Source organism: Triturus cristatus, chromosome 7 (assembly GCF_964204655.1).
Source record: "Triturus cristatus chromosome 7, aTriCri1.1, whole genome shotgun sequence".
Lineage (NCBI taxonomy): Eukaryota > Metazoa > Chordata > Amphibia > Caudata > Salamandridae > Triturus > Triturus cristatus.
The window spans coordinates 737,532,550-737,559,230 of NC_140590.1; the positions used below are offsets into that span (position 1 = coordinate 737,532,550).

At 45.0% G+C, this 26,681-nt stretch overlaps 1 protein-coding gene across 4 annotated transcripts in view; it reads left to right on the forward strand.

The window, feature by feature from the left end:
• Positions 1-26,681, forward strand: part of RBFOX3 (RNA binding fox-1 homolog 3) — a 2,040,484-nt gene that overhangs the window by 1,530,530 nt on the left and 483,273 nt on the right. The window contains exon 1 of one of the 4 annotated variants that reach the window (XM_085617450.1): positions 22,978-23,546. The exons of the other annotated variants lie outside the window; for them this stretch is intronic. Coding sequence (XP_085473576.1) covers positions 23,529-23,546 — 18 coding nt within the window. The 5' untranslated portion in view covers positions 22,978-23,528. Of the gene's footprint in view, positions 1-22,977; positions 23,547-26,681 lie in introns of those variants that run through there. 4 annotated transcript variants of the gene reach the window in all.

A 26,681-nucleotide genomic window follows, 5' to 3' on the forward strand; every position in this document is an offset into this window, starting at 1 on the left:
TAGTCAACAATCAGGATCGCTCCTTGTACTCAGAACAGCTCCCACTAGATTAATCTCTCAGTCAGCACTCAGGATAGATCCTTGCCGACTGTCTGCACTCGAGATAGCTCATTTCACCAGAACATCTCCCTGCACTCAGAACAGCTCCCTCAAGATTAAACTTTGTCAGCACTGAGGATAGACCTTTGTTCACTGCCAGTACTCTGGAAGGCTCCTTTCACCCAGGACAGCTCCTTTTGCACAGAACAGCTCCGGCTAGATTAAACTCTCAGTCAGCACTCGGGATAGCTCCTTTCACCCAGGACAGCTCCTTCCATTCAGAACTGCTCCCACTAGATTAAACTCCCAGTCAGCACTCAGGATAGCTTCTTTTACACAGGACAGCTCCTTGTACTCAGAACAGCTCCCTCTACATTAAACTCTGTCAGCACTCGGAATAGCTCCTTTTACTCAGGACAGCTCCTTGTGCTCAGGACAGCTCCCTCTAGATTAAACTCTCAGTCAGCACTGAGGATAGACCCTTGCTGACTGTCAGCACTTAGGAAAACTCCTTGCACCCAAAGACAATGGCCCAGACCGGACCCTTCATTCCGAGTGTTAAAATGCTTTAGCTGTAGTTAATTGAGTCTCATATGCTGTAAAAGGAAGAGGTGTGGTAAAATAATCCTTCAAGTAAGTCTTAATGCCAGGGTGCCTGCTTGCCTGAATGACATGCAAATGTGCGCTAGGAGTTAATCTGCAAATGTAAAGGGTGCTTGAGAGTGGTTCTTGCTTTAAATGCTTGAATCACTCCAAGAATTGTGATGGCAAAGATGTGTTCTTTTTTGCATGGTAGTGCAAAGAGATAACAACTGGGCTGTGAAGTGCATGCTTTTAACCATAACTGTATTTACACTGTGCTTAGTACACCTGGGGAGGTGTTGAAGGCACAGGTATGCAAAAAAAAAAAAAAATACTGATGGTCTTATATTACTCAAATCTACATTTTGGAAGCCCCATTTTATCCTAAAACTATTTGCACAGTTTGTAGCAGTCTATATTATAATGTGTGTAATGCAAGTATAAAATAACAACTTACACATTTACTGTGCTTTCTGTCACAGTCTGGGACCTCATAGCACTAAAAATACACAAGTCACTATTCTCCACTGCGCCAACCAAATTTAATTCTGTGTCTATCTGGTTACACACAGACTTCTGCAGTGCATTAAATAATGGAGGTTTCATAATGTACTACCGTGCATTTCCCATTGAGTACATTTATTTTCCAACTAAGCTACCCATCATTTTATATGTAGCTACCTGACGGTGAAAGACCTAAAAAACTAACAAAATATTTTGGGGCTGATTTATGAGAAGCTTGCGCTGCCGGAGCATCACTTTTTTTGGAGCTTTGGTGGCACCAGCATCTCAATCATATCTATGAGGCAACGCCCAATCACCCTGCATAGCATTGCATGGCCTCATAGATATGTAGTAAGACAAAGCAGCGCAGGTCGCTGCGTTGCCTTACGCTATGTCAAGTCGGCTTTCCATAGGCATTGCAGGCATTGCAGTTGGTGTTCCCACGCAAAACCGATGGATTTTGACGCTGCCTTAGATTTGTAAAACCATGTAAACCTGGGACAGCGGCAAAACCTTACACTTCCCCACAGCAGGAGTTTAATTTCTCCTTGTTTTTCCTCTCTCTATGTGTGTTCCTCTTACTATGCAGCACACATAGAAAGAGGAAAACCCCTCTCAGGATTCTTTTTTTACAGGAAGGTGCCCCTTCCTGCACAAACACAATCCTACCTATGGTGGCATTAGGCAGCAATTTGTGTGCCAATGCAGGGGGAAAGGACAGGAATGCACCATATTTCATAAATAAGGTGCATTCCTGCCCTTTCACATTGGCATAGGGCAGCGCAGCAAGAAGACTTGGGGCACTGCCCTACGCCAATGCCTCATAAATGTGGCATTTTGTTTTAGCCACACCTTTGACCACGCCCCCACGCTCACTGACCTTTGGTTTGCTAAACACTGTTTAATTTATTTCCCCAATGTAAAAATGATTTGCTGTGGGAATTGGGGGCGTTTATGGTTGGCGATAGTCAGCAATGATGAGGAGGACCAGGTTCTAGAAAATGTTGTCACAAGGGGGGCCTTACTGTTAAAATCTTTTGAGAGGGGGGGTCTTGGCATCAAAAAGTGTGAAGACTTCTGCACTAGAGTAAACTCTCAGTCAGCACTCAGGATAGCTCCTTGCACTCGGAACAGCTCCCACTAGATCAAACTCTTAGTCAGCAATAGGGATAGCTCCTTTCACCCAGGACAGCTCCTTCCCATCAGAACTGATGCCACTAGACTAAACTCTCAGTCAGCACTCGGGATAGCTCCTTTCACAAAGAACAACTCCTTCCTCTTAGAATAGCTACCACTAGAATAAACTCTTAGTCAGCAGTCAAGATCGCTCCTTTTACTCAGAACAGCTCCCACTAGATTAAACTCTCAGTCAGCACGCAGGATAGAGCCTTGCTGATTGTCAGCACTCGGGATAGCTCCTTTTACACAGGACAGCACCTTGCACTCAGAACAGCTCCCACTGGATTAAACTCACAGTCGGCACAAGGTCTAGCTCCTTTCACCAAGAACAGCTCATTGCACTCAGAACAACTCTCTCTAGATTAAACTCTAAGTTAGCACTCAGGAGAGACCCTTGCTGACTACCAGCACTCTGGATAACTCCTTTCACAAGGACAGCTCCTTCTGTGTAGAACATCTCCTGCTAGATTAAACTCTCAGTAAGCACTCGGGCTAGGTCCTTTCACCCAGGACAGCTACTTCCGCTCAGCACAGCTCACACTGGATTAAACTCCCAGTCCGCACTCAGGATAGCTTCTTTTACACAGGTCATCTCCTTGCACTCAGAACAACTCTCTCTAGATTAAACTCTAAATCAGCACTCAGGAGAGACCCTTGCTGACTACCAGCTCTCTGGATAGCTCCTTTCACAAGGACAGCTCCTTCTGCGTAGAACAGCTCCTGCTAGATTAAACTCTCAGTAAGTACTCGGGCTAGGACCATACACCCAGGACAGCTACTTCCGCTCAGCACAGCTCACACTAGATTAAACTTCCAGTCAGCACTCAGGATAGCTTCTTTTACACAGGTCATCTCCTTGCACTCAGAACAGCTCCCTATACATTAAACTCTGTTAGCACTCGGAATAGCTCCTTTTACTCAGACAATCTCCCTGCGCTCAGAACAGTTCACTCTAGATTAAACTCTCAGTCAGCACTCAGGATAGACCCTTGCTGACTGTCACCGCTCGGGATAACTCCTTTCACCCAGGACATCACCTTTCACCTAGAACAGCTCCCCCTGGATTAAACTCTCAGGCAACACCCTGAATAGCTCCTTTCACCCAGGAAAGCTCTTTTGACTTAGAACAGCTCCTGTTAGATTAGATTCACAGTCAGCACTCCGGATAGCTCCTTTTACACAGGACAGCACCTTGCACTCAGTACAGCTCCCAATAGATTAAACTCTCAGTCAGCACTCAGGAAAGACCCTTGCAGGCTTTCAGCACTCGGAACAGCCCCTTGCGCTCAGGGTAGCCCTCTGAACTCAGAACAGCTCCCTGCAGCCAGGGCAACTCCTTGCTCACTGGGCAGCTCCCTGCACCTAGGACCACTCCCTGCACTCAGGACAGCTCCTTGCAAATTGAAATCTAAGTCATCACGTAGGACAGATAGTTGTAGACTGTCAACATGTGGGCCAGCACTCATGATAGATCCTTCCAGTTTTCCAGGTCTCAGGACAACTCTCTGCAGATAAAATGTCAACTCACAGGGCTGCTCCTTCTAGAATGTCAACACAGCCCCCTTGCAGCGTGGACAGCTCCTTGCAGATACAAATTTTAGACAGAATTTAGGACAGCTCCATCCAAATTAAAATCTCAGTATACAGAATAGCTCCATGCAGGTGGATAGCTAGACAGCTGCTTGCACGTAGAACAAATCCCTACCAATTAAAATCTGTCTACCCTCAGCATAGCCTATATTCTTATATTTGTTGGCACTTGGGTCAGGTCCTTATAGATAGTCAACACTAAAGCAGGGTCCTCTAATATTAAACACCGCTGCTCTTGGCATAGCTGAAATGTATGTTTGGAAATGTTCATCATGGAGGACAGTTGGGTGCAAATTCTCACCACTCGGGACAGGTCTTAAAATACTAAAAACCGGTCTTCCTACAGCATAACCGAGTTATATTTTAAAGCACTCAGGAAGACAGCTCCTTGCAGAATAAAAACTCAGTCAGCACTCGGGACAGGGCCTAGTAGAGCGTCAGCACCCAGGACAGCTCTATGTACTCAGGACAACTCGCTACAGTCTAGATTCTGCCTACTTTCACCATCGCCCAAAGTATAAGTATATATTTTTTAGTATTCAGGTACTTGAAGATTGAAAACCGTCAGCATTGCCCAATATATGTATGTATGCAAATATTACACAGTGACAGAAACCACTGTGAAGTTAATCTTAGGTGAGACTTTCTTAATGATGTAAGTGCTTATGGAGTAAAGTGAATGGTAATACCAAAGATGATGCAATTTGAGAGCTCACCAGTGATGTCATCAATGATGTAATTTGACATATCATGAGTGATGCATTATGTGAGGTCATAATGGAGCCAAAAGTTACAGTTAGTTCGTTAAATTATAACTGGTAACTGGCGAATTTCAATGAGTTGTTGATTTTCAAATGTTATTTCTTATCTCATTTCAACACCCAACTATAATGCCGCATTAACTCTTGTATTTTCATTGGGAAATGTAAAAAAATATATATATATTTATATATATATTATATAAATATGTGTGTGTGTGCATTTATTATTATTATTTTCTCAATACTCAGGACAGTTCCCTGCAGATTAAAATCTCAGTGAGCACTCTAAACAGTTCTTTCCACTCTGGATAGGCCCATGAAAATTAAAATCTCAGTCAACACTCAGGACAAATCCGTGCGGGGGTTAATGCAGTCAAGACAGCTCCTTACTGATTAATATCCCAGTCAGCACTCAGGATAGATCCTTGCGGGGGTCATTGCAGTCAAGACAGCTCCTTACTGATTAATATCTCAGTCAGCACTCAGGATAGATCCTTGCGGGGGTCATTGCAGTCAAGACAGCTCCTTACTGATTAATATCTCAGTCAGCACTCAGGATAGATCCTTGCGGGGGTCATTGCAGTCAAGACAGCTCCTTACTGATTAATATCTCAGTCAGCACTCAGGATAGATCCTTGCGGGGGTCATTGCAGTCAAGACAGCTCCTTACTGATTAATATCTCAGTCAGCACTCAGGATAGATCTTTGAAGACTGCAGCACTCCAGAGAGCTCCTTTTACTCAGTACAACTTGCTACAGATTACAAACCGTCTATTCTCACCATAACCCAGATATTATGGTCCTCACAGAAACATGGCTAAATAGTTCTTCCTCGCCCATCCTTGACCTACTGGTTCCTCCTACCCACGACCTAATCCGACTGAACAGAATCGGGAAATTCGGGGGAGGGGTAGCCTTCATTCATCGTAACTCAATCTCAGTCAAGCAAGCAGACTCCATAGGTCTATCCTCCTGTGATTATCTATGTATTAATATCTCTGATGCTAAGCGCATCGCCAGCAAGCTTCACATATTCTACCACCCCCCAGGCGATAACTTGACTTGTATCGACGAGATAATGGAGGTCATGACATCCAACGCCATCGCTCAAGAACCTCAGATTTCCTTGGGTGACTTTAATCTCCACTGGAACAATGCAAATGATCATATGGTAGGCTGTCTTAAAGAGTTTCTGTCAGAACAGGAGATATCTCAATTCTGTGACAGCCCAACTCACAACAAGGGAGAGACACTGGACCTTATCATTGCAAAAACAAACATCGTCCTACTTGAATCCATTACCCCATGCGATTGGTCTGATCATTATTGCATCCTCTTCTCCGTCAATATCGAAGTTACTCTCAAAAACAAGACAATGGAAAAGGAACTTACAAAGTACCAACCCCATCACCTTGGTAAATCGATGCAACTCCGCCCTGACCCACATGACGAACATGACTGATGTACATGACCTCACAACATTCTATAATTCCACTTTACTCGAAATCCTGGACTCTACAACACCCCTCCATGAAAAAAACGTCTCCTCCAAAATCTCCAAACCTTGGTTCAGCGAGACCCTGAACTCAGAGCAACACCATCTAAGAGTTGCAGAACGTCTATGGAAATCTGCTCCTACCACTGATAACCGTGATCCCCTGAGAAGGTTAAGGAACTCATACAATAGGAAGATTCTTAAGGCAAAGGCAGATTTCTTCAGAACCCAGCTGAACCAAGCTATCAACCGGCCCAAAAAACTCTTTGAAATCGTCAAGCAACAATCATGCAATACGACTAACTCTAGGGAACTAAATGACTTGGCCACACCTACCTGTGACGTGCTTGCCAATTTCTTCCACAAAAATACTAAGACCATCGAACTAGACAACCAATCCAAAAAGGCGCTCCCACAATCTATGGCCCAAGATACTAAATGTGGCGTGCTATTCAAAGTCCATTTTAATACTGCAGGGGAAGTCACAAAAAACAATGCATCATGGCACACATTCTCGCCAATCTCTCAACAAATAATCGATAACACTCTTCAAGCAATCAACCCCTCAAATCATTTCTCTGACCCCCTGCCTCCTGCCCTGTTCAAAATGTTAAAAACATCTATCCTACCGCTATGGGCAAAAATCGTAAACGCCTCCCTGAGACAAGGTACCATTCCGGACTGTCTTACAATAGGGCAGGTCACACTTATTCTAAAGAAAGCTGACGCCACCCCATATGATCTCAACAACTACCGCCCTATATCCAACATCCCCACTTTGGCGAAACTGTTGGAGAAATGTGTACAAATTCAATTATGAAACCATATTGAGAATTACAACCTCTTAGACAGTCACCAATTTGGCTTCCGCTAAGGTCACAGCACAGAATCTGCGCTCACACACATTATGGACGACATACTAAAAATGCTTGACCGCAACGAGTCTTGCCTAATGATAATTCTTGACCTCTACTCCTCCTTCAATACGGTCAAGCATGACAACCTTTTGTCCCTATTGGAACGAAGGATGGACCTCTGGGGCACAGTGTTGCAATGGTTCTCCTCCTTCTTAAATAACAGAACACAAAGAATCAAGATGAAGAATTCACTCTTGCAACCCACTGTGGTCACCCTGGGTGTCCCTCAGGGATCAGCCCTATCACCCATTCTTTTCAACCTACTAATGGAGCCTTTGGTGCATGCATTGAAATCAGTGAACATTCTATTTCGCCTATATGGGGACGACACCCAGCTGTATCTGAAAATCTCCACCCCAGAAGACTTCATTTCCCTCAACACTATTCTACTGAACAAGCAAAGCTGGCTCACTAACAACCACCTCATGCTGAATACCAAAAAAACTGAATTAATTCTCATCTCGCCACTGAGTCACACACCTAAGTTAGACCTATGGTTAAAACACCTAACCTCCTTTGACTGTGTTCCCCTCATCATTGACTCAGCAAAATCCCTTGGAATCACCATAGACAAACATCTGAATATGCAGTCGCACATCTCTAATGCCACCAAGGGAGCTAATCACAACAAGCTGAGTATACTAATGAAACTCAAACCCTTTCTCCCTCAGGCCGATCTAAAAATGGCAGTGCAAGCCGTAGTGCTGCCAAGATTAGACTGTGGAAGCACCACTCTTTGTGGTCTCCCCAAATACAAGCTGGCTTCGCTGAGGGCATCCCTTAATGATGCGGCTAGACTAGTATCAGGAACCAAAAGAAATAGTCACATCTCTCCGACCCTGAAAGCCCTGAACTGGCTGCCTTGCGAGACAAGAATACACCTAAAAGTGGCCTGCATGACCCACAAAGCAATACATAACAATACACCCAGTTACTTGGCTCTAAAGCTAGAGAGGTCGGGAGGCTGCAGACAACTTCAAAGTGCGAGTACTTTCCTTCTGAATCCTAAATCCTTTCATAAGAAGAGAACTGGCTGCAGAGCTTTTTCAGGAATTGCACCAAATATTTGGAACTCCTTACCTCCAGTGGTGCGTGGAATCTCTTCCTTTACCGCATTCAAAAAAGAAGTAAAAATACTACTAATGAACAAATTCACGTCCTAAGTCTTAACTCTAGGCTGACACCGAGTCACCTATAAGATCCGCACATCATTGCCTATCTCCGGTGGAATGTACGAGACTATTATATGTAAGATTAATACCACAGCCCTTAATGCTCAGTAACTGTATCATACAGACACCGTGTCACCTTTTAAGATCCGCATATCATTGCCTATCTCCGGTGGAATGTATGAGACTATTATATGTAAGATTAATACCTCAGCACTTAATGCTCAATAACTGTATGCAGTGTAAAGCTAAGTTGGCCTCGGGTCCCCTTTATTATCTATATACTTTATACCCATTGTGAATCGAAGGAGTATATTATATGTTTGTTTGTTAGCACAATCACCTAATGCTCAATAACTGTATACTGTGCAATGTCCTGCAGATTCCCGGTCCCCTATGTTTGTTATCCATATATTATATATCTCTTTTGTACGAAAAGACACATTCGAATGCTTGTATATCACCTCATCCACTTATGTTTTTTATACTGTATACTGTAAAGCGCTCTGATACCCTCGTGGGTCACGTTCGCGCTATATAAAACTTTATAAATAAATAAATATATATATATATTAATAACTACCACAAGAAGAGCAAAGGGGTAAGCAGAAATAGTTCATTTATTTTTGCACAGCACAATGTCTGCCCTGACGCATTTCGGCTGATCCCAGCCTTTCTCAAAGTCATATTACCATTCTATTTTTTAAATTTAAAGGTACAGCGCATATAGACATAAAAGAAATAAAATCAGTTGTTAACATGTCCCCATCCTTATGCATGCTGTATATTAAACTGACTGACTATATATTCATTTCAACATCATTTTTATATTTTTTAATTCATACTCTTTTAGAAAAACATTTTATATAAAAAACAAGCCAACTTGAGTAGATATTTTCAGAACTGTAGACAGCTCCTTGAATATCGTCCTTACTTGTGACAACTTTTGGTGAGCACTGACGATAGGTTCTTGAAGATTAAAAGCTGTCTACCATCGGCATAACCCACATGTACATCGATGTATTCAGCACTCTGGACAGCTCCTTGCAGATTGACGGCTTTGGGCACAGATAGTTCTTTGCAGATTGTCAGTACTCAGGACAGGTTCGTTGAAGATTAAACTGTCTGCCCTCCGGATAGCGCGATGTGTGCGTGTGTGTGTTGGGGGGTGTGTGGGCTGATTTCAGCACTCAGGACAGCTCCCTGGCGATCATGCTGGTTATTGGATCGGTTCTCTAGTGCTTAGCAATGACCATGGTAGATGTTTTGGCGTGCTCGCTGTTGTTTTTCAGGCCGCTTCATAGCTATTTGCAAATTTCACATTGTCTCAACCAACAGTAACTTGGCTTGCAGGAATTAAAAGCCCCAGAAAATGCAGTGTGAAGGATATCTACTAAACCTCAGAGAGCAACGTATAGCACATTACTAACACCAGACTCCACCCACTGCTACCCAGATACCCACCTGGAGGCTGCCTTGAAGAATCAGTGCAGCCAAACATCACACGTTGTCCTAGAAAAACATAATTAAAGGAGTCAGACCCCCAAAACCAAGAATTCACAAACCCATAGCCAAGGCTTTATAAACCCAATCATATCCATGAGTCCCCCAAAGCCAAAAAGCGAATTTATACTCTGTCTCCCCGTTCCACAAAGCACAAAGAAACACATTTTTTAAATTTGGTTTTGTTTTAGTTTAAAAACTGCATTCAAAGAATTAAAGTACAGCTAAAAATATACGCCAGCTGTTTGGGAACGCAAGAAATACAAATATTAAAGGAAAACAATTGCTGTTGAAGGCTGGGTTTCCCAGATTAGTGACAACCACACTCTTCATGTCTGAACTGGTGCTGACCCGCCCAGGAGCAGGCTCACATCTTGGTGTAAAGTATTTGTATACCTAGTTTCCCCATCAGTTTGTCGGGCCCAGGAGCCTTTTTACATATACCAGACAATACTCCAAAAACCTCTTGCACCCAGTTGGCTGGATGCCACACTCAGAGATGTATTCACAAATAATCCATGCTCAGATGTGGCAGGAATAGTCAAGACAGCACACATACGCCTTTGCCTCCTCCAGAAGCACATCCAATCCTCTCCCTGGGGGCACAGCCAATCACTCATCATACATGATCCTCGTCAACAAACTTCATCAATCACTAGATACACAGCCATCCAACATACTTATCCTGCCCAACACCCCTCCAGCCTAATTATATACCCACCCGGTTAAATTGCATAGCCAAAATGTTCATGGCGGACACTATCACAATTTAATATTTATTAATTCTGTGACCAGTATTTCTATGGTGCGCCTTCACCACTGGACTAATCCTGCCGTCTTATAGGCTCCAACAGGGGTCAGATACGCACTAGCATTGGGCTCTAAGATAACCCCCCAGTCTAGTCCTCATTAAGCTTGTCGGGACTCTATGTGCCAACCCTCCTTGGGATAGAGAGAAAACTGTATGTTTTCTGATACCACCCTCCCTCACTAGGGTTGCCCCTTGGTGTCATGCATCATCATAGGGTTCTTCTCGTTCCACTGCCGAACAGGGCATGCTATGACCAGCGAGTTACGCAGGTGCACTAAGTAGTATGCTCTAAATGATGAAAAGAAGAGGAGTGGAGGGGTATTGTGGGAGGTTTAAAAATACCTGCCTGGTATGTAAGTAATAACTTAATCAACCAAAGGGCAACCCTGGTGGGTGAGGGTTAAATAAAAAAACCTAGAGTTTTCTCTTTATCCTGAGAAGGGTTAGCACCAGCGTACAGACAGGCTCTACTGTTTTGAAGGTATGTGAGTAGGAGGACAAGCCCCTCTGGGATATTCCTCTCATCTCCCCATTTATTTTGAGAAATTCCTCATTAAGTGCACATTTGGTTCTATATGACCACTGGAATATTTCCTTCTTACTATGAGCATGTGCACAGCGGTGACACAGTCACATCCACAAAACACATCCTCAAAGGAATCTGCCAAATATATTTCATGCTCACCCATCATTCAGAGCCCACTCACTCCTATGCATGCAGGCCCTAGAGGGTGTCTCATCACACGCTAATGAGGTATCCCACTAACTCTCCATCACTAATGCTGGGGCACCACCCCCTCTTTCATTTGTAATGAGGTATTTCTTTAAATCTCCATCACTAGAGCTGGGACAGCCCCTCCACTCTCACACACAATGAGGTATCTAACTAAATCTCCATGTCTACGGTGGGACCCCACCTCCACTCAAACATGGTAATGAGGTATTTCAATAAATTACCATCACTTGGGCTGGGACACCACCTCCACCTTCACACGCAATGAGGTATCTAACTAACTCTCCATCACTAGGAGTACAGGACGGAATTACAACCGACTAGAAGGAACTTTGGAAGAAGTTTTTAGTCCTGAGGAAGTCGTGGGATAATTTTCCCTTCTGAGCGATGAAACACGTGTTGGCTTTTTGAGGCTAAGGAGTTATATAATTGGACAAAGGAACAATAAAGAACAACAAAAAAGAGGACGACTACTGTTAAACTTGTTTGCTATTTGATGATAGGTGTTACCGTGTGCTGGGGTCAGCTTCTATTTTGTTATGTTGTCTTTGACCACATGTTAGGGAGCAGGGTGGTTCACCTTACCTCATTAGCACCGCACTTTCGTATAATAATTGATATATATATTTTGTGGATTTCCTTTGACGCGCCACCTCCTTGCGAATTACTGCCTACCTTGTAGTTTGAGCTGCATCCCAGAAAACTAGCATGTGCCTAGTAAGTGCTGCATTAAACGTAGAACCCACCCCAGTGCTCAGGCACTACCCACTCTGCCTCACTGCCAAGGTTTGGTATCCCTATCATAGGTTACCTGCAGCATGCACCCACTCACCAGATACAAGGAGGCAATGACATCTGAGTTGCTGACATTTCACTGCGCCTTCTGCATGTTAATCCTTGCAAAGTGAAGCTTGCCCCTGGTGGATCACACTGTCCTTTCCTTGCATATCTGAGTTCACAGTTCATCTTTCAGCGGGTCGCTTTTCAAGTCTAGGGTGAATTGAGGGGCATAGAAAGTAGCTCTGGATTTCACCGTGAACCTAGACCCCTTGAAGATAAATCTGAGAGTCCTCTGAACAGGAGAACAGGTGTGTGGCAATTAAGGACAAATGGTAGGGTTTGCAGGACAGTTTTCATACACCCTGGCTTTTAAACAACAGAGACTCCCACTAAAAGCGACGGTTGGCTTTAAAATGCATGGCATAGCCTGCAGATGCCAAAGAGACGTCCATATGCATGGGAATACCCAAGTATGCCAGGGGTATCCATCATTGTGCTGGGGCAGCAACCAATATTTGAGCGGCCACCATTATGGCTGTCAGATATGTCACAATATACCTAAGAAGCCCACCATAACAGCAAGGATCCACATGAATATGCAGGGAATGGATAATATAATGCACAGAAGACTGCCATTATGCAGGGGTGCTCTCCAATTTGCCAGACTTGCAAATACATTTACCAGGGATGCCGACTATATGCTGTGGGATGGTATGTCTGGGTTTTAAATAGTGTGCTGCTAAAATATTGCAGCAAAATATTGGCAACTATAATATCGATAGGATAAGTATATATTGGTAAGTATAGATGAACTATTTTTAACTCCACGCGTACAGGAATGGACACAATTATGCAGGTACAGCCACAATTAAACCATTAACCACTAATATGTCAGAGAGGACCATGATTATATCTTGGAAAGCTTGCAGAATGCCAGTAATTCGTGTCCAGGTGCCAGTGATACCCATTATCATGACATGTATTGGATACCCGTCACGATGCCTTTGATGGCCGCTATTTTAGGAGAGACAGCCCTCATAATTGCCAGGAGCTGGGGTAGGGCTAGCACACACCCCATTCATTTGGACTGAGATCCAGGCAGAGACTGACGCACTCTAGCATGCATTCACACTCTCCAACACACATACCTACAGGGTCAGAAGCATGCACGCATAGACACACAGATTCATAGGCACGTGCACACATAACTGCATTCCTTAGCCCCAAGTATGCACAAAACACAACCCTCCTTCAAACTTCCTCAAGGGCATCTTATCCTTTCGCCATGTGCTCCTGCAGCGGCTTCTGCGGGGGTGGGAGTCGATGCCAAACACAGGTGAATGTCCAGCACCGCGCCTGCGTGGATCTTTCGAAGCGTCCATCCGGGTCAAAGTACAGGCCAGAGCAAAAAAAAAACTGAGAGGGGATCTAGGCAGACGAGACAGTAGTAAAGACCTACCGGCGGCATGTGTGTCTCCCAGTGAAGAGTTGGTGCCCTAGTAGATGTGAGTTATATAGTGCCTACTACTGCAAATGTGTTGTTGGTGCGAGTTGTTACCTATACCCACTCAGCCATGCTCATTTTTATCAAAGTTAAAAAGATCAGAGTTTGATTCAGCCCTGGCGGGATGCACGGCTGCCATCTTAGAGCTGCACAAAGGAAGCACCCAACACAATGAGCTATCTCGCCGGTTAAGTGGAGTGACCCTTCCTGCTTCAAGAAGCGTCTGATATTGACATCTGACTGTCCGCCCTACTGATTCAGAGAGCTCCTCTACAAGTGCAGAGGACACAGGGACACACAATGGCTACACGGGCTGCAGAAAAGAGGGCTAAAAGGGCAAACCCTGCATCCTACATATTCTCTGTTAAGCACATGGAGTGAACTTCCAGGCTGAGGGAACATTTAACAGGTAGAAGGTCCGAGATATGGGTTCCCATGAAAATAAGGCAGGTTCTGGTTTGAAAGGAGAGAGCTGGATGTTTTGCAGTTGCCTTTAGAAGCCTATCTGTTAATTCTCCCAGGCTCGTCATATCTGCATCATCCTCTATGTAGATCTTTTTTATTTTAAAGATTTATTAGAAATAAACATTTAATAGTATCACAAGTACACTACTAGGATATTTGCAAAGCAGGAAGTAATTACTCTTTCACAGCTCCCCTCACTAATTGTTCACATCTTCAACCAGCGCATCTTCCAATGGTCCAATGGGGAGAAGCAGAGGAATGCGAATATACCAAAGCATCAAGGCTGCAGATGTAAGGGATGTGGCCACCCTTCCCTTACATCTGGCATCACTCAGAGTAGGGTGGGTCTGTTGCAAAATATATCATCGAGTAACATATATATGGGGTCAGCAGTTCGTTAGTGGTCATGGAATTTCGAGGCTCAACATTTCCCCTGTGAGACAAGAAGGAGATGTCTGTTTTCCCGCAGCAGTTCATATCAGTCCTCCTCTTGGCCATTCTAATGGCCATCGCTGCAAACCGGCGCACTCCAAATTAAATATTATTTACTTATCCAAGCAAAAGAATTAGAGGCTCCATTTCTACTCGCCTTCCGATTACTTCAGACCCCACTTTGTATGGAAGGACAGGCCCGTGCCGAATGCACAAATCCGGCACGGTCATGAGTGCATCTGGGGCAAGGGTGATACCTACTTGAGTCTATGCGCGTTTGTTTATCTGGGGTGGAGTAGGCACGATGTAAGAATTGAAAATGGATTTGTTTACGTGTGTGGTTCCTCATGACTAGTTCGGTCTGTGTGCAGCAATATTTCCACTGCTCATATGGGACCTCAATGCCAGGTCTGGTCCCCATGGCATTCCAGTGCGCTTGGTTCGGAATTCTTGGAGACCGGTAGATGCCATGTACCATCTGTAAACCCGGCACCTAGAATCTGCTGACCTGAGGACATGTACCAATGGGGTGAAGTCTCTGGGTTCTTCTGGACACCTGGTATCTGTTCTCGCTCTGTATGACGGAGTCTGTTGTCTATCAAGTGATCTAATGAAGACATAGTATGCTCTGATTGTATGTGCTCAAGTGTCAGAAATATTCCCTGACAACATAAATCGCCAAACTGTTGTAGGCCTAATCTCCTCGTTGTTTGTTGTGCCAGGCTCTACCCTATGAGAGGCAGAAAAGGATTCTGCTCTAGCCATAACGCGGGTGAGTACACAGTCGTAAATCCTGTTCTTTCACCCAACTTCCTCCATTCCCACCTGCAGTGGTGATGGTTTAAATCTCATTAGGGTTTCTGGGTAGACCTTTCAGTAGAAGTGCTGGTAACAGTGTTCCCTCAGTTTGTTCCTTTTCTGGCCTGAGATATGGTAACCTGGCATCTGAGTGGAACCAGTATCTGGTAAAATGGCATTGTGCCACCTGGTACTGAAGTTCTACATCTGGAATGCCAAACCCACCTCATTCATATGGAAGCATAAGCAGATCCTATTTGACCCTGGGTTGTTTACTTGCCCAAATTAATTTTATTAATAGGCTTTTCAGTATAGAGAAAAAATAATTAGTGAGTGGAATAGGTATAATAATGAATACATAAAGTAATTTAGGGAGAGCAAGCACCTTTATTATAGTAATGCGTTGTTCCAAAGAGCGGGGAAGTTTTATCCAACTTTCTACTTAGGCTGTCAGTTTGTCTATCACTGGGCCATAGTTCAACCATAACATTGATTCCTTGTCTCTATAAAGTTAATCCCCAGATATTTCACTGACTCCTCTTCCCACTGAATCAGAAATTTCATATATATTTTAGCCGGGGAGTCCGTGGGTGGGAAGAGTTCGGTCTTCGACTAATAATGGATAAACCAGAGTAATGTGAAAATCTAAGGACCTCTTGTATTACAGTTGAGAGATGATCGTCTGGATATCTTATGAACCACAATATGTCATCCGCATACATCGAGAGTAATAATCGGCCATTGCGGAAGCAGCTCCCTCTACGTTTCTCATGCAGCTGTCTCACCAGTGGATTCATGGCCATGATAAACAGCATCGGTGACAGCGGGCAGCCCTCTCTTGTACCTCTGCTAATGGGAAAACTATCTGAAGTCAGACCATTTGCCCCGATCCGAGCCACAGGCTGTGAGTAAAATAATTGTATCAATTAGATAATCCCCTCTGGCCTGCTAACTTTACGCAGGATCGTGACTAGAAAATGCCACTCCAGGGAATCAAATGCCTTCTGGGCATCCGGCAAGGCAGCGTTGCCTTTAGATAGAGAGTCACCCGATTGAGTATTGTGAAAATCAAACAAAGATTAATTGCCATTGATCTATAAGGCACAAACCTGGATTGAACAGGGGAAATTAACTGCTCCATTAGAAGAGAGAGCCTAGTGGCTATAACTTTCACTAAAACTGTGTTATCTAAATCCAACAGGGATAGGGGTCTGTGCAATGTGCTGAAACAGGAGTCCTTCGTGGGCTTTAATAGCAGTATAATCACCTCCTCTCTCATTGTTGGTAGCAGCCCCTCTTTCTCCAGATGTTCAGCATATACCTCCAACAACTGGTGCGCTAAAATATGCTTACACATCTTATAAAAGCCGCCAGTTCGGCCATCAGACCTGGGCCTTATTTCAAGCTAGACGTTCGATAATCACCCCTAACTCTTGAGATGCTATGGGATTGCTTAAGAACTGCCTATAGCTACCTTCTAACCATACTATTGCGATTTCATCTAGGTACACTCTTATTGAATCCCTATTTTTTGTAGTGCTTGTGGTATATCATTTCTGGCAGCAGCTGGCTAACCCTCTAGCGTTGTCTTTATTACTTATTAAAGTGTCTCCCCTCTCGGTTTGCAGCTGAGTGAGATGAGTTTGCTCTCTGATTTCCTTTAGTAGCCAGGCAAGGGTTCTGCCTGGCCATTTGCCCTCTCCATATTTCCTGGGTAGAGTGCATCTGCCAAGATATGCCACTTCTGGGTCTGCTAGATCTCTGTATTGCTGTAGTAACTGATGCTGTTCTCAGAGATAATCTCTCTGTGGAAGTTGTATAACTTTATCTTCTAAGATGTTAATGTCTCACCCAAGTAGTGCCATCTGAGAGTGAATATTCCTGGCTATAGTAATGCCACATATAGAGGCTTTAAAAGCTTCCCGTATGGTCATAAACATGGTCACAGAACCTGTGTTAAGATTGAAATATTTTACTGTCACTTCTTGTTTCTCACCCTGGAACACTTGGTCAAGCAAAGCTTTTCTGGGGAAGCTCCAAAATGGATCACAGAGTGGAGAGCATGGACCAGCCAAAGTCAGTTTGATTGGTGAATGATCTTCCATGTAGATTCTTAAGTAAAGTAATTCAGTGTGGGCTTTTAGTTTGACCACTGTATAAAAATAAGTATAGATATCATTTTTGTGTGCCTTTTTCTTAGATGGTTTGCTCCACCTAGATACATCTGATGACACCAATAGAAGGCCAAAAAAGTATGTTCAGAGTATGGGGTAAGAATGCAGTTAAACCCTGATCTGTAATGCAAGACTTGAACAATAAGAAGTAGAAAGAGTTACATTTACATATTAGTAGCTTGTGAGGTGCAATGATTTAAAAATCTGTACTGCGAATTGAAATAACAGAGGACAAAGAAATACAAAGGTTTATTACCTTCTAAGAGTACATAGAGCCTAAGCATGAGCCAGGAGGAGCAATATCCCATATTACAAGTACCACCATGCATGCATCTGCATCAAGGGTCTTCCTTAGGATTTCTGCCACAATTGTGTCTGCTGGGAGCGAAGGAAAATGTACCTAAAAATTAGGCCTGGGCAAAATTTCAATTACTCCAGAGTAATTGGAGTAATTTTGCAAATTCTGCATTACTCTTTGACGTTTAATTACCGATGATAAAGTGATTACACCTGCGCTCATCAATAGGAGTCATTTGGGAGAATAAATCCTATCAAAAGAGCACATTCAGTGAGCTCAACAGGCTGCTCCCACTGGTGTTTGTTCTGTTGCATTTAGTGTTATTTCTTCGTGTTAAATGCAGCCTCACATACGCGCCCAGTGTTAAAAGCAGAATTACTCTTCTAGCGTAATCTTGTAGAGTTTTTGGGTAATTCTATGTTATTGCTCTCCTCTGAATTACGCAAGTTACGCCCACCCCTACTAAAAACACCACCGGCAAGCCTACATGTTCTTCTACATTACGGTGAAACATCTCATAATATCACGGTGCAGGGAAAAAATTACCAGCCAGAATAGTTTATTCCAGTCCCTGTATTTCCAGCCACTTGCACCACCCACTCACACTTGGGGTCATAGTGTGAATAAAACAGTGTGATACAATTGGGGGTGGGCTAGCAGCAGGGCTCCGAGTTTTTGTCCCAATTAAAACAATGCTGCATCTATATGATGTAAATTTTTTCAACTTTTAGGAGCACAAGCCTTCCGGGGATGTCTCCCCATTTCCCTGCAGGCTGCCCTTCCTCGGCCGGTGTGCTGCAGACTGACGTGTCTGCTGTGGCAGCATCAGAAGGCAGAATGCCATCTGCTCCCTGCCTTCCTCCACCTTCTCTCACAAGTTTCTTGCTGAAACTTCGCAGTTCTACTATGGCTGCCAGCGTCGATGTCCAGCTGCTGTGTCGTAGTTGACAACACCCCACTGCAGGAATATGCCTGAGCAATGAAAAACCTTTTTAGCAAGCGGATAAAAGGGTCGGATAGGTGAGAGTTCTCACACTGGATGTTCTATTTCAGACCCCTCTGCTGGGTCAACAGAATATGCAAAGGCAAATGGATTCCATATAATATAATATAATATAATATAATATAATATAATATAATATAATATAATATAATATAAACAACAACTGAACCACAATGAAGCTGGAAGCTCAGTATATAGCAAAACAAGACAATGGTTTTGAGTCAGTTCATAAAGTGAACACTGCGGCCCAAATGTACTGAGGACATGGATTTTTAAAGCAGTTGCAAATCACGCACTGACTTTTTCCAACCAGTAACATATTTTGCAAACCCTCCTATGTACTAATAGGTTGGTTTGCAAAAAAAGAAATCATAGTGTGCTGTAAACCAACCTGACTGCTTAATGTTAGCTTGGCAGGTCGCATTTTGCGGCCCACTACATATGGCTGAAACCAGGGCAACTGGAATTATGCAGCAGGTGATGGTCAAATTATGCCACAAGTTTGAGTAAATTATGCTGCAACAAAAGGCAAGTTATGCAGCATGATGCAGCACATTTTGTGATAGTATTACTTCTTTGTTGTGTCATTCTTACAGTTGTTAACAATGTCTATAATTATGTAGAACAAAATGCCACGACCACACAACCGCATTATTCCATTGGCCCTGGCAATAATCGCAGGATTGGTGTCCAGTAAGGTTCAGTAAACCACCATCCCCATGATTACTTTTCAAAACTGAAAAGTTTTGTTTTTAAAGCAGCTTCATTTCCTTTTGTTTTTTTAGCAGTTGCAAATACTCTGATTTTGTGACTCTGAGGATTTGCTACCACTACAAAGTATAGTACATCTGGCCCCAAGATCTTTGCACACTCTTTGGTTGGCACCTGGAGACATCCGTCAATGCCTATGACATGATAGGATTAGGGGGATGGCCTGTCTTCAAAGTATCCCTTGTGCTGGAGTCCAAGTTGCTGGTCAGCTGCTTAGACTCTGAGATGTCTTTTACTGACAGTACAAAATCCCATTTTGCTAAATCAGCACAGAGTACCTATGATCTTCCATGTCTGGTTCAAACTGGCCGTATTGCCCTTTGTAGCTCGGCAAGTTGTAGGGCCTCCACATTTGCAGGCACTTTCGATGAATCAGAGCTCAACACACATAACAGTGCATAATTAATGCAAAACTGTGAAAATGTGTGTGTGTGTGTGTGTGTGTGTGTGTGTGTGCGTGCGTCTGTGCGTGCGTGCATGCGTGCGTGCGTGTGTGTGTGTGTGTGTGTGTGTAGAGAACCACTAGAAATGGTGAGCTGGTCTGCGAGATAAGTGGGGGGTGCTGGTCTTGTGGGCTTTGTTAGTGATACGGCTGGTTTTGACGATAATGTGGGTCGGCAAGGGGAGCCAATGGAGCTCCATCGGGATGAGATGTGATCATATTTCTCCAAATCTTGTGTAGTTTCCGGTCCTCCTATATTTTATTGCTGTGTCTTGGTAACCTCTTAAAAAAATTTACCTTTAAAAATCAATTATTTTAATTACAAAAATACAAGAGTTGCAAATAACTTCTGTCAGGCTTGTGTGCAGGTCCATACATTTGTAGAGGCGGCGACCACCTAGCCGTATCGAAGGTGAGACTCGTGTGCGTTCTCTACTGATCACGAGGCTGGGTATTTGTTCCGAGGTGGAAAGTTGGCACCAAGGTTTGACTCACAGGTGGTGATGTGAAGGATGGGACACTATACACTATAACACAGCTGCAGCAATTTCATTAAAACTGGAGAGACTAGAGTTGTTAGTAGAACTGAGCTTTAATATCACGCTAAATAAGAACAGTAATACTTTTTAAAAATGTTAGAACTCACAAAATTCAAAAACACACGTACTGTCATGAGTGAATGCAAAGTAACAACATTGCTTCCTATGTTACAATTAGAACAGACTGTTCATGGGCAGTGATATAATCGCTGCGGCAGAGAGTGCACTCTACTAATGCTATTTAGGCATACACATAAAATAATCAAAGTCATATAATTCATAAACTTTGAGGATTTCCATATTCTCTTAGAAAATAATCATTTGTACTGTATTAATCATGATCACTTCCAAAGCCTTAGGCTTCTAGGTGAGGGTGAGTCTAAACTCAATGCCGCGCCGGGTGAACACTAGTAGGTCCTGGGAAAGGGCAAGCTGGGGGTCCCAAAAGATGAAGAAAGCAAAGGTGTCCACGGGGTGGCGGTTTACTCTCCAGGCGCTACGCACATCTGCACTTGACGGAAGCTCACGGCCAGCGCTCCTCTGGTCTATGGCGAGTTCACTGATTCCCTGCATCCCCTTCTTGAGCTCTAGGCGGTTACACACAAACAAGGTGCGGTCAACGACATCCCTAGGACAGGCTACCAGCACATGAGAAGGCACAGGGTGCATTGCTAGCATTGAGGACACAAGTACCACTCAGCTTCTTGTTCCTGGTGCAACGCGGCTGCTCTTCAAAATGCTGCAGCGAGGCTCCCGCCTACATTAACAGGCCATGGCAGTTGGGTAGCAGCCCATTGCCATTCGGTTCTGATGAATTCATCCAGTTTAAAATCCAACCAGTCAGCTTCGAAAATATGTTTGCTCCTTGGAAGGGATGCTGGAGAGTAGGCCTACCCTTCCCCCAAATTGCTTTGTAGGGGCTGGTGCCTAAGTAACACCAGGCAGATTCACTGTGGGGGACCAGCTCTGGTGGAGAAGCTTTGTGTATTGGCATCCAGACAGGCACAGGAAACAAAGATGCAAGAGGGAGAGAGACACTAGCGATGGGCTGTCGCTGATTCTCTGTGGGCATCAACCAGCCTTCTGCTTTGATACAAGGAGATGTCTGTGATCTCCTACAGGCAGCCATAATGACTGGTTACCAAAGGGATTTGTGATTATTCTCCCCTAGATGCTCACTCCAATGTTGGTGATTAGTATTGTGCTCACAAACACAGTAGGGATCGGCCCTGGGTGCAGCTGCTGCACATCAAGCTATAGAAAGGGCCAGCTAACTAGAACCTCAAGTTATTAGGTTGGGGAGACCTGTTTTGGGCCTCTGCTGCCCCACGGTACACACCAGTGCCCATGTGGACTTGTAGTTTGATTGGACCCTTGGATTAGGGGCACCAAAAAACTGAGCATAAAAGTTCAAAGCACTCGGTGCTTGAGAGGCAAAGGTAAAATGGTTCTGATAGGACAGCGGGTACATCAGGCTGGGGTCTTCAGTTTTTCACAATTTCAGTTAATATCCTTCAAACTTAAGGATGAAAAGGTTTTCCTTGCTTCCTAAAAGCTCTTGGATTTTACAGACCTCGGAGGTGCTGATGAGGAGGGTTCCATAAGGACTGGGCCCAAAGTGGAAAGACTTGATTCGATTGAGTGTACCTACAGCACTGTGGAGGAAGCATGTTTTCAGTTAATATTAATTCTGTTGTTATGGAGGCTAGCAATTAACCAGAAAGCATGGAGGTTAATGGTAAATCCATCAGTCTTAAATGTGGAGCCCTTGCAACAGAACTGTTCTGCCTGTCGCCTAGATGGCACATAAGAACAGTGTGGGGCTCATCTCTACTCACAGAAAAGGCTTCGTGAATTGGGCCTGTGGGGAGGAGATTGGTTGCACAGCGTTGTTCCTTGATGGGCGCAGAGACTGACAAACAGCACCTATCGAGCCATAAATAAAACATTGCGGAAAGAGGCCGAGTGTGAATCTAGGCCTCGGCCTCGTGGTGACTCCTCCGTGAAGACGGCATCAGTGAAGCTTAACTCCAGGAAGTTAAGGGGCCCGGGGCCGTGGCGGGCAGCGACCCTGACGTCACGGACGTGAAGGGTGAGCCCGGCGTGGAGGCGGTTAATGGCAGCCGGGGGCCAGCGGCAGCGGGAGAGGGGCGGCCGGCTGCACCGGGTTATGCCTGAGAATGGCCGATCCCCTTATTGACAGGACTGCTTGAAGAAACGCTGAGGCAGGCCATATGTTACGGTGCTGTCAGGACTCCTGGCCGCACTTCCCCCTCTCCCAGCCCAGCTCTCTCTCCCGTTCCTCTCACTCATTCCCTCCTTCCTCCTCGCGCTTCGAGCCAGCCCCCGCACAGCACCACAGACCTGTCCACAGCCCCCCCGCCCGGGCCTGGACGCCTCCTTTCTGATTGGACTGCGGGCCGGGGAGCCCAAGCTTGGCCGGCCGCCCCTGCGCTCCCGGGGCGGCTTCCCCTCGTCGCTCCGCTGGCAGGAGACGTTCTGCCTTCCTCCTCACTCGCGTATTTTTCTTTCTCTACTCACCTCCTTTTTTTAAATTTCCCAAGTGTGACGTGGACTTCCCCTTTACCCAACTGTCCCCCTTCGCCTTGTGTGTCTAGATTTAATCTGCTAATTTGCCCCACGCCTCTTTTAATTTCTTCTCTCGCCCTCTCTTTTTAAAAAAAAATCTGTGCGGAACATTTGTCCCATTGGGTCCGACCGCATTGCCGCCCCCTCAATGATGCTTGCTATGGATCTGCCATTGTGAACGTCCACCCCATGATCCTGGTGAGGGCTGACCAGACTCTGAGGGGGAGAAAAACCGCTAGTGAAAAAGGAGAGACGGCGTGCAAGGAAGAGGAGGGACGACAGAAGCAAACGAAGGCGCGTCGAAGCTGAAGCAATACAGGGGAAAAGCAGAAAAAGGCTTGGAGCCCAGGAACAGATGTGAGCCCTCTCCTGCCGCTAGGCCGAGCCCCTCTGATTGGTCAGTCCCTTTATCTTGTCGTGTCAGAACTCCCAAGAGGGCCGCGTGGGAAGATGATGATGTACTTTTGGGTAGGTACAAACTTTGGGTTTACGCTTCAGTGGATCATAGCAATCTGTTGACTCCCATGGCCATCCCCCATTGCGCTGCGCACCTGCTCACGGCGCAGAAACTGAGATGTATATTTGAGAAGCAATGTGAATGTGCTCCCACCATTCATTGCGTTCATTGATTTCTGCACCATAAATGTATCTGGATACGCTGCAGGGTTGACTGTGTGCGGGCAAACGACATGTGTGCATGGCACCCACTGATCCCACGCTGCACAATGCGCCACTGGACAGACTTTGCAGGAAGACCGCTTCTGTTTCAGAGCTTTTCAACCGATGGTGTGTGATGTGGTGGTTCTTCTCTGGTGGGGGCAGAGGCTGGGTTCACACGCATGCCTTCAAATACCAGATGAGTGCTCTGGGCTGACTGCAGCTGGATGCGTATGTTTGTGCTGGGGTGAGAGGTGCCTGCCCCTCCCAGATTTAGCTTTGGCAGAAGACATACATGCAAGGGATATTGGACAAGCAAAAGCAGGGTTAATGAGGCAAGAGTCCATAAGAGCGTTCACCGACGCCTTGGACAGATCTACGTTAGCACGTTGTGCATAGATGTAATTTTGCTGCTGAAGCGGCGTGATGGATGGCCCATAGAGTTGAGTAGGCAGGGGATCAGTGTTGCGGTAGGAAGGGTATCAGTGTTGGAGTAGGCGTGGGGTTCAAGCACAATGGATGTGCCTAGAGGCCCTGAAACTGTCCTCAGTGGCCATGTACCTAGGCTTCTCTCCTCTGAACAGAAGCACGCATCCTCCCTCCCATCCCTCTCTGTGGACATCTGTCCACAGGAATGTGGTTCAGGATGTATATCCAGGGGTCAAGGGTTGTGGAGGTTTGTCTACAGAGACCCAGAGCTAAGATGGTTGTCCATGGGAATGTGTGATATTTGTACACATAATGAGGATTGTGATTGTTAGTCTGCCAGAAAGGTTGATGAAGATGTTTTTGTCCACCGTGTGAGTGTTTGTCCACGGAAAAGTGTGGTGTGAGTGTTTGCCCACGGAAAAGCGTGGTGTGAGTGTTTGTCCATGGGAAAGTGTGGTGTGAGTGTTTGTCCACGGAAAAGCATGGTGTGAGTGTTTGTCCACGGAAAAGCGTGGTGTGAGTGTTTGTCCACGGAAAAGCGTGGTGTGAGTGTTTGTCCACGGGAAAGCGTGGTGTGAGTGTTTGTCCACGGAAAAGCTCTTGTGAATGTTTGTCCACAGAAAAGCGTGGTGTGAGTGTTTGTCCACGGAAAAGCGTGGTGTGAGTGTTTGTCCATGGGAACGTGTGGTGTGAGTGTTTGTCCACGGAAAAGCGTGGTGTGAGTGTTTGTCCATGGAAAAGCGTGGTGTGAGTGTTTGTCCACGGAAAAGCGTGGTGTGAGTGTTTGTCCACGGAAAAGCGTGGTTTGAGTGTTTGTCCATGGGAAAGCGTGGTGTGAATGTTTGTCCACGGGAAAGCGTGGTGTGAGTGTTTGTCCACAGGAAAGCGTGGTGTGAATGTTTGTCCATGGAAAAGCGTGGTGTGAATGTTTGTCCACGGGAAAGCGTGGTGTGAGTGTTTGTCCACGGGAAAGCGTGGTGTGAGTGTTTGTCCACGGGAAAGCGTGGTGTGAATGTTTGTCCATGGGAAAGCGTGGTGTGAGTGTTTGTCCACGGGAAAGCGTGGTGTGAGTGTTTGTCCATGGAAATGCGTCGTGTGAATGTTGTCCACGGACAAGCGTGGTGTGAATGTTAGTCCACGGAAAAGCGTGGTGTGAATGTTTGTCCATGGAAAAGCATGGTGTGAGTGTTTGTCCATGGGAAAGCGTGGTGTGAGTGTTTGCCCACGGGAAAGCGTGGTGTAAGTGTTTGTCCACGGAAAAGCGTGGTGTGAATGTTTGTCCACAGGAAAGCATGGTGTGAATGTTTGTCCACGGGAAAGCGTGGTGTGAATGTTTGTCCACAGGAAAGATGGTGGGGATGTTTGTCCACGGCTAAGTGGGGTGCCGTTGTAAGTCCACAGTGTGGGGTGTGGATGTTTGCCCATGGAAATGTGAGGTAGGGATGCACAATATGGGTCTTTATCTACAGTACTGTGGTGTGGACAGATTTTTCTGTTATTAAAGAAGGGGGTCATTAAACCTGGATGCTGTGCTGTCCCTACTTAAGCAGCCAAAGAGCGCAGTTTAGCAGCAATGAGTTAAAAAACACAAGCCTCGAAAACCTGAGACTGACCCAATCTGAAGCAGTTAAAAGCTTCCCATGTGGGGCTTCATGGTTAGCGTACTTTCAAATGGGCTTGTTTCATTGATCTGTGTACCTAATAATAAGAAATAACACTTTACAGGTGTAAATTTCAAATATTGATCCACAGAATACTAAGTGATGTAAGGTGTACTTAAGAACACAGAAACTTCAATAATATAGAGTTAGTGGCAAGAATGTGGGTATATATGAGATAGAAAACCTGAATAAGTAGGTAAACACCACAGGAGCATACATCTGCATTATTATTGTGTCGCTTAAAGGTATTTTCACACTCTGGAAACACGTATGAATGTGCTTCTTTCATAGACAGTAGTAAGTGCCTTTCCATGGTCTGAAGGGAAGAGGAAACCGCCATTTAATGGAGTTGTGTGGAAGGGGGATTCTTCAAGGAGAAATCTACTTTTCTCATGAGACAAAGTGTTACATGGACTAGTGCACATATGTGTTTCTCTTGGTGGAGTTTCTTTATGTATAGATTTTATCATTTCTAGAGTCATGGGATGAGGTTGGTATCTTGAAAATAACCATGGCTTGTGCTGTCTTCTGAAGCGTATATGCTTCTGAATGCTTCGAGCTTGGCTTGTAGTGACTTCCAGAGCTGGCGGCTTGTACTAATAAACCCAAGCCTCCTATTGATTTCTTAGGGCATGGCAGTATGGTGATTTGTGGTGCAAGAATGGAGCACACACTTCCGTTTTAATTGTATTGCTTGAATTAAACCTGTAGGTGTTGGTGGTCCTTTACACCGGGAGGCTCTGTGGCCAATCCAGAGCACCTTGAACATTGCCCATCTGACTGTAAGTAGCCGCTGGAGCTACTGCAGGACTGGAGCGGTGCGTACTTCTGGGAGAAGGCGAAGGAGTCTTGTGGC